At 40.3% G+C, this 8511-nt stretch overlaps 1 protein-coding gene across 6 annotated transcripts in view; it reads left to right on the top strand.

The window, feature by feature from the left end:
- Positions 1-7534, top strand: part of phldb2b (pleckstrin homology-like domain, family B, member 2b) — a 34765-nt gene extending 27231 nt beyond the window's left edge. For all 6 annotated transcript variants that reach the window (XM_063912720.1, XM_063912721.1, XM_063912723.1 and 3 more), the window contains 8 exons: positions 239-382; positions 587-686; positions 1911-2061; positions 4242-4332; positions 4500-4646; positions 5126-5345; positions 5432-5517; positions 5691-7534. In XM_063912720.1, coding sequence (XP_063768790.1) covers positions 239-382; positions 587-686; positions 1911-2061; positions 4242-4332; positions 4500-4646; positions 5126-5345; positions 5432-5517; positions 5691-5831 — 1080 coding nt within the window. In that variant the 3' untranslated portion in view covers positions 5832-7534. The remainder of the gene's footprint in view (positions 1-238; positions 383-586; positions 687-1910; positions 2062-4241; positions 4333-4499; positions 4647-5125; positions 5346-5431; positions 5518-5690) is intronic.
- Positions 7535-8511: the final 977 nt, after the last annotated feature.

The following is an 8511-nucleotide window of genomic DNA, read 5'->3' on the forward strand; positions in this document are numbered from 1 at the left end:
ACACAGGCAGGTAATGCGTGTGTGTCTGTGTGTGTGTGTGTGTGTCAGCAACTTTGTGTTTGTCTGTTTTAGTGTGACATAAAAGAAGGAAAAAATGGTGGCAGAACTCCTGCTCCATATGCATTTCTTCTTTTATTTAGATGACGTTTCGTCCCTCTTCAAGATCAGCAACACACTGTGTAGAAACCAAACGTCACTCTTTTGCTTTGATTGATTCATATTCATCTCGTTTGATCAGCATTTCCGTTTGCTGGAAGAGAGGAGAAGGTCTGAGAGAGAAGGGGGATCCCATCTAAGTGACACATTACCAAGGAAGAGAACCACCCCCACGATGAGCCCCCAGTTCACCTGTGCCACACTGGGACGCAGCTACCCTACAAAGGTACACATACGTAATGAACTTGACGAATGCATCACTTACAGAATTCATGGATGTCAATCCTTTTCTCAAAATATGTGTAGCTTTTTGTCTTAAATTCGACATTCAATTGCATTGTGTGATGTAAATATTATATAATTTTTGATGCAATAATGTTTATTTCATTTCGAAACATGGAAACTTTTTTCTCTCTGTTGTTGTTGACAGTCCCATCATCCCCTGGTACAGAGCACAAGTTGTGGCAGCATTCTCCCAAGATTTCTCTCCTTATCCAACAAGGAAGCTGAATCTCGCCGTCTGCATAAAGGTACACACACACACACACACACACACACACACACACACACACACACACACGCACACACGCCACATACTGATAAAGAAAGTACATGTAGGAACATTGAGAATACTTGCGACTTCAACGACTCCCTTTTGTGTCTGTTTCCTGTCTTTGTCATTCCTGCTTCTCACTTACAAACACACACACCCCCATCCCTGCATTGTCACATGATAAGGCACCTAATATGGTAGCATCAACCCTCTTAATGGGTTTTGTAAGTGGGTGTATACCTCATTGTGTTTTTCTGGATCAAAAAGATTCTCATTTGTTTATCCGTCAGTGGAGATAGTGCAGGAATGTAAGTGGAGGAGGACTGCTCTGATGTAGAGTATTGTCTGTGGTTTTGTTTGTGTAAGTGAGTTAAGAAGAGGCACTTTGTATAAATGATATGTTCATTGTTTTAACAGTTAGACAAAAAAGCTACATAGAACTAGATTTCTTCAAGTCAGCTTCTGCCACAAACATCAACCAGCCATTTCCAATCGTTAAGATAATGTGGTTCATTCACCACAAGACACAATTTAGCTCAAGTTTGATGAAAGTGTAATAACTTATGTGCAGACTAACCAATAACATAGATAATTAAGATATGATTAAGATAACTCTTCCATTGCTGCACTTTTTACAGTAAGTATATCCAATAGAGTATTATTTGCTCGGTGTTGTCACAGTGCTGCTGCATTTCCCGGACACTGTAACATGTATCTGGCCCCTCAGTCCCTCTGGTCCCTTCATCTGGCTCATCAGATGGGTGGGTCTGCTGCATGAGGCAGATGCTATCAGGGCTTCTGTGTGTTTATTCCTGTAGTCAGAGGCCGTGTTAGTCCTCAGTATCTGCACAGTAATTGTGTCATTATTTCTCTGTCTGCTTCTGGGACATCTCATTTTCTTTGCAGACATCTTTGGTTCGCCTAGGACTTACTGTTCTTCATTTTGCAGCCTGTTTTTCCATTTTGTGAGTCCTTATATTTAAACAAGAGTCTTTGCTTCAATGAGGTTTGGATTTATTATTTACTAAGCGTTTAAGAGCATTTCACAGTGGCGGGACATTGTGATCCAAAATTGAACCCATCTGGGCAGAATTCTGTCCCAGATGAAAAGACAGAGACAGGTACAACATGAAGAAGAAGAATAAATAGTGTGTCTCAACGGAAGCTGTTGTTAATTGTCTCTTTCTCGGTGTGTTTCCAGGTCAGTCCGGGTCCCGAGCAGCTTCCCAGACCAACGTCTACCTCGATGCCTTTGGGTTCAGCGACAACCAGGCCTTCGACACGATGAGTGTGGATAGCTCTGACTCCATTGAAACCAGCATCTCTGCATGCTCACCTGATAATGTCTCCAGGTAGGTGTGCATGCATGTGTTGTTGGTGTGTGTACAAACGGAAGAGAAACAAAGGGTAAAGAAAAGGAAGTGAATGACAGAAAGGGTGAATAGTAGAAATATGAAAATCAACCGTTAAATGCTAAAATATCTCTTTGTATTTGTAATATGAAACATTGACTGCAGGAAGGGGATGGTGGTTGGGGGGCTTCAAAGTGAGGAGAAAGTGAGTTAATGCATAAAGTGTGTGGAGCTGCAAGGCAGAGGTTTCCCGCCTTTCATGCTCCCTCCTCAGAGACTAAAGATGTGTAGTACTGTGTGTGTGACTCCAGTTAAGGGGACTCTTGATTAGTGTTCTAAGGGTCAGGTTACGGAAGAAGGAAAACTTGTGTGTGTGTGTGTGTGTGTGTGTGTGTTCACATTCAAGCCCCTCAGGTTCAGATGAGTGTGGAGGTACTCGTTGGGGTTCACCCCCCATCTGGACTAAAACCATGTGTTCTTGCTTTCCTTCTCTCCTTCTTACAGTGGTTGCATCTGTCTTTTGTTTCCCCTCCTCTTGTTTCTCTGAATGGTACGGTCTTGTTTCTGTAGTTGGATTTTGAACAGTGCCAAACCATTTGCAGACTGACCTCTCTGAAAGTTTTCCTGGAACAGGCTGCCTCTCAAAATGCCTCCAAGTTGGATTGTGTTGTACCGGTTTAGATCAGACTTGAAGACGTGTGTGTTGGACCTGAATCTGTGCTGGAAAAAAGGATAGAGCTCAAATTTTTTGTCATCTCGTCAGTGATGTGTCCTGGTTTCTGGAGATACAAGAGTTGCAAGATATATACACACCTTCTCAAGTGATCTTATTACTTGATAAACAGAGTTGGGCAACAATGACTATGAGGGTGATTCATTCTCATCGACGGAGGTAAGAGAATGGCAAAGGGGAGGGCGAGAGGAAAGGATGGATGCTTGGATCGATGCATTCCTATGTGAGAAATGACAGGGGATCAGGGGATGTGTGGTGGAAGAAGAGTTTGAGTCTAAATGCAAGTACTAGACCAAATTTATAAAGGCAAATGCAATTAAGTCTACCCATCTTACTGTTATTTAAGTAGGATTGTATGTTGGTTGGTGGTTTTATTCTTGAGGTGTATAATAATGAACGAGCTAACTACCAGCAAAAATGGTCAAAATCCACTAATGTGTAATTATAGAGTATAGAGTGCAGGCTGTGTGGATTTCTTATGAAAGTGAAAATAGATTTTCAAAAAATGGAGGGAGAGAGCGGGAAAGCATTCTCTTTTTTCTACTTGTTCTTGTTTTGTCTCTTTTCAATTATTTGGGGTGCCATACTTCTTTCCCTCCCTCCCTCCCTTCCTGATTTGTTTAGACTGAGTCTAATGTGGACCATTCATCTTCACAATGTTGTGACATCATCACAAATCAACACTGGGTATCCATTTCCTTTCTGGCTCAGGAGAAGAGAGAATGTGTGTTTGCAGGTCAGAGGGAGGCGGAGAGGAACATTTGAGAGCAAAATACTGTTTCACATGAAAATCATATACACACATCTTTACCCTGTGAGGTCAGGCAAGAATGCATGTCATGTGTAGACCATCTGCAGGGTGAGAGACCTGAAGCTGTTCTGAGCTGCAGACGGGGACACCGCAGAGTCAGAAAACTTTACAGAGAGGAAAAAGAGAGAGATATGATCCCTAGATTGCCTTGACATCGAGGCTTCCTCTCCTAATGGAGTTCCTCTTTGATCCAGCACACACACACACACTTATGCATAAACAGTGAATAGTCAGAGTATTCTCAGGGGAGTGCAGCCTCTTTTGGAAGTGTTCTTTCTGTATACTTTGATAATCACACAGAGGTTTAACAGAAATGAATATTTTCTCTAGCTTGGATTATGCTTAAACTTCACCACAGTAATCTGTACATTAACGACTGAACTGAGATTCTCAAAAAATGTAACACCTGAAAAAACATGGCAAAGTCAGAATGGCGGCGGTTTGTCACGCTTGCTGCTTGTTTGGAAGGTTTAATTGATTAACTTCAGCTTCATGACACTTAAATTGTAATTTAGGTTCAGCCGGATGACAGATGATTTAGAGTTTGTTTTTACATGCCTGTGGTTAATTGTGCAGAACCAACGCTTTTCTCTACTTTTTGCTCTAATGTGTGTTATGTGTGTTTGTGTGCTGCAGTGCCAGTACGTCTAATATGGCCAAGCTAGAGGAGATGGAGCGACTGCTGAGAGAAGCACAGCTAGAGAAGCACCGCCTCATCGAAAACAAGGTCACTAGCAGATATATCCACAACTTTGGTTCACTGTTGAGTTGCTTTTAAATGATAGAGATAAATGTGTTTATTTGCCTTTGGGATGATTAACACTTTCAGGAACAGCTACATTTGCATTCATTTCGTTTTTTGGAAAATGTGTAACCATTTCAATTATTCCTCAGGAGCAAGAGATGGAAGTGCGAATGCAAGCGCTGGAGGAGGAGAGGAAAAGGCGGGAGGACCTGGAGAAGAGACTGCAGGAGGAGACGAGCAGACGACAGAAACTCATAGATCGTGAGGTGAAACTGAGAGAAAAGCAGAGGGCACAGGTAAGAAAGAAGCAGAAGAGGGGATTACAACATGTGTTATCCACTAGAAAATGTTCACTTGTGATTTGAATGTTGTTTGTAATATGTGATTGTTCTTGTATCACATCTCAATTGTATGACCCATATGGCAGCCAGTGGAGCACTACCTGCCTTTCTCTCTCTCTCTCTTTTCACCGTTTTAGGGATTGTTTTTATTTTGCAACACATTCCATCTTGTTTCTGCAGAAAGCGTTTTTCTGTTTCATATATAAGTCCCTCTCCGTATGTTTTCAATCACGCCTGCAGTTCTTAGCATGAGCTTCATCCATCATCTTTTGTTCTTTTGCCCGGACCTTCAACTCTTGGCAGCAGAAGAAAGAATCTATTTAACATATGATATACATCTGCATGATTTGTATGAATTATGTAAATACATCTTTGTCATTACTTGAACCATTCCCTCTCGTTTTCAATGAACCTTCGCTCTCCTTCCTCTGCAGGCCCGGCCGCTAACACGCTACCTCCCGGTGCGTAAAGACGATTTTGACTTGCGGGCTCACATTGAGTCGGCGGGTCACAGCACAGACACATGCTTCCACTTATCCATCTCTGAGAAGACCTGCAGGGGCTACTTGATCAAAATGGGAGGCAAAATCAAAACCTGGAAGAAACGCTGGTTTGTGTTTGACCGCAACCGACGCACGCTCTCCTACTATTCAGGTAAGGGCGGGAGGTGCACACGCAGGCACAAAAACCTATCGATAAATATTATTTATGTGTCATGGCTTCTGTTATCTCTTCTGCAGACAAGCATGAAGCCAAGCTGAAAGGAGTCATCTACTTCCAAGCTATTGAAGAAGTGTATTATGATCACTTGAAGAATGCACATAAGGTATGCTGCTACAAATGCATGGAAATAACTCCTGTCTTGGAAATTGGGATTTATCATCTACTGATTTAATTTGAATCTACGCTTTTCTCCTTCTGTCTTCCACTTACCATTCATCCTCATCCCTCCTTTCCTTTTGTTCCTATTCTTTTCCTCCCTTCTTTTTTCTCGTTCAGAGCCCAAACCCCTCCCTGACCTTCAGTGTAAAGACTCACGACAGAGTCTACTACATGGTTGCTCCCTCTCCTGAGGCCATGAGGATCTGGATGGATGTGATCGTCACGGGCGCTGAGGGATACACGCAGTTCATGGTGTAGTGAAGGAGCGGGATATGCAACGTGCTACGCCTCTTCGTGGCTTTAAAGACTACCATTAATTTTCTATTTTTACCCTTGGATTTCTTTGTCTCCGGATGGATGTTTTTGTCATCTATGCTGAAGAATGTTGTGTAAAGAAAGCAGCGTTGCCTTGCTCAAAATAATTGAGCGATATTTGGTATCATATGCTGAGAATTCATGGGAAATGGTGAGCCGATATAAGATCATTATTTTAAGGCCATGGGGTTCAATCCCGAGACTAAATGTAGTAAAGGAGATCTAAATGTGCCATTGTGCACCCCTGTGCCCTGGACGTGTTGCTTAAAGACAAATGTTAATAAAAAAGATTTTCATGAGCTCATTACAACTCATTTTCTTCAGAGAAGAGCAGACTCTGATGTTTAATGTGGAGAAGCTTTATCCATAGTATGTCATTATCAACATGATGATTGTCATTATGATCAACTGAAAATACCAAATGGTATGTGCCATATGAAGCCTTAGCCTTTTCAACTTCATAGTAGAACAGGTGGTCAATTTCACAATGAGTTGTATCAAATGTTGGACTGTTTTTTTTAGCATATTATGTACATAATAAATAATGAATATTCAGTAAGTAAAAGCAGCTGAGCAAATATATTATTTGAACTTTTATTGCCTCGATTTCCTTTCTATTTTCTGTGGCATTCTCAGGTCTTAACTGTGTGCATGCATCATATGATCATGTGTGAAATTATACAAGTGCCTCTTCAATGTAAACTGTATGTACTGTGAGCTTCTGATGTAGCTCCAAGGTGCTATTCTTACACGTTTGAATGACTAGTAATCCAAGAAAAACCATCACAGAGTATTTCAGTGAGGTTTAGCTCTAGTAATTCAGCGATCTGTATTACTGTTCTGGGTTTACATGTGCCACCACAGCCTCAGTTATGAAGCTCTATTTAAACACAATTTGTGTCATGCTTGTTATTTTACAACATGAAGTTTGGTTCAATAGGAATAATGACTGTTATTAAGGCACAAAATAGAGATATTTGTACATTTTGTTTCTAAATTGTAGTTAAGATTAGTGAGGACGGTTATGATGCATAATAAACTCCTTTCTGTGCCTCGTTATTATATTTTGTGTGATTGGTATGCATATTATCTATATTTTTAAGAGTACATACCATGCCAAACTGTTAAAGGTGAGAAAACATGAGTCGTTTAAGATGTCGGGCTGAAAGAATATGGTACAGGAACTCAATTAAGAGGCTTTTAAAAGAAAACTGACTGATGTAATATTTTGCTTTGGTCCACTAGCTTTCATTTATTGACACTAATTCAATGTTTTTCTTTATCTGACTTTTCCACATTGATCACTAAAGCTGCTTTATATTTCATATCATACTCCACACTGATCAGTGCCTGCCTCTTGCTATTGCTTTTTACATATTGACCAAAGTACAAGTTTGTGTGGTATATTGTATATGGTGTTCCTTTGCTTTAAATCTTTACGTACAATAAGATCTAAAGGATATTTGTTTTTGCATGACAAAATCATAGTTCAACCCACTAAAGGAGCTGTTACAGTGGTAGTTTCTATGAGCTTACATGTTTTTCATCTATAATGTATTTTTGACCCTTCTGTATTTATGCCATTACCAATGCGTGTATCTTCATTTTGTATTTCCATATATAAATAATAAAAATTGTATATTTTACCTTTTTAAGTTCTCTCTGTGAGAGCATACTATATTTGTATTAATTTAATATTTACATGTATTCTATTTATTATACCGACAGGCTATTACACTTTCGAAAGGCATTTTCTATTAGCCTCCCCTCTTCTACTAGGAGTATACTGACTGGAAGCAGTGCTGATATCATGTCTACCATATCCTCTCAAAACTGTCCAACAATATCAGTGTCATTAACGCTTATTAAAAATACCAGAAAAACATGCATTCTTGTATTCAGGAGGGGACTTTGACAGAGGATTACTCAAAAAGTACGCAGTAAAAGTACTTCATAGTACTTGGGGGAGTAGTTTCACTAGTACTGGGTCCAAGAGTATCAATTTCAGTAAGAAATAATGTGAAAATAACCAATATTTCGCTCATCAAATACAGCAGGGGGGTAATGAGCTGCTGAATTGACCGCAGTCAGAATCGCAGTATGATTGAACTCTCCTAAAAATGTTGTCCATTTTAGACAAAGCCGTACGGCGCTTAGTGGCTTATTAGATTTGCAGCCCTCAATAACATTTGTTGTCTTGGCTCAATGATCGCAGTTCACCTCGTTTTTCCTTGTTTATAATATTATCGTCGGTCCTTCAACCGGATACTGTAGTTCAATACAAGCGTATTTTAGCACGCGAGTGCTTTTGTTTTGAAATAACTTCCGGGAGTTTGGCCCCGCCCCTCACTCCAATGACCATTTGACCATTTAGAAAGGTAAAAGCAAAAACGAAAAAGGCCTCTCAGACGAGTTCAAGAAAGAAAAATGGTCCGTATATACACGGATTTCGTCATTGTATTACTTTAGCTTGTTTTTTATTTCCACATGCACATATATGCACAACATTTATGCTTTTAAAGAGCTACATAAAGGAAATAAACGTAACATGTAGTTCACAACTCTTCCAGCAGGGGGCAGCATAAGTGCATGTAAAGAAACACTAGCCTGTGACGTCACACTC

This window comes from Eleginops maclovinus, chromosome 21 (genome assembly GCF_036324505.1).
Source record: "Eleginops maclovinus isolate JMC-PN-2008 ecotype Puerto Natales chromosome 21, JC_Emac_rtc_rv5, whole genome shotgun sequence".
Taxonomy (NCBI): domain Eukaryota; kingdom Metazoa; phylum Chordata; class Actinopteri; order Perciformes; family Eleginopidae; genus Eleginops; species Eleginops maclovinus.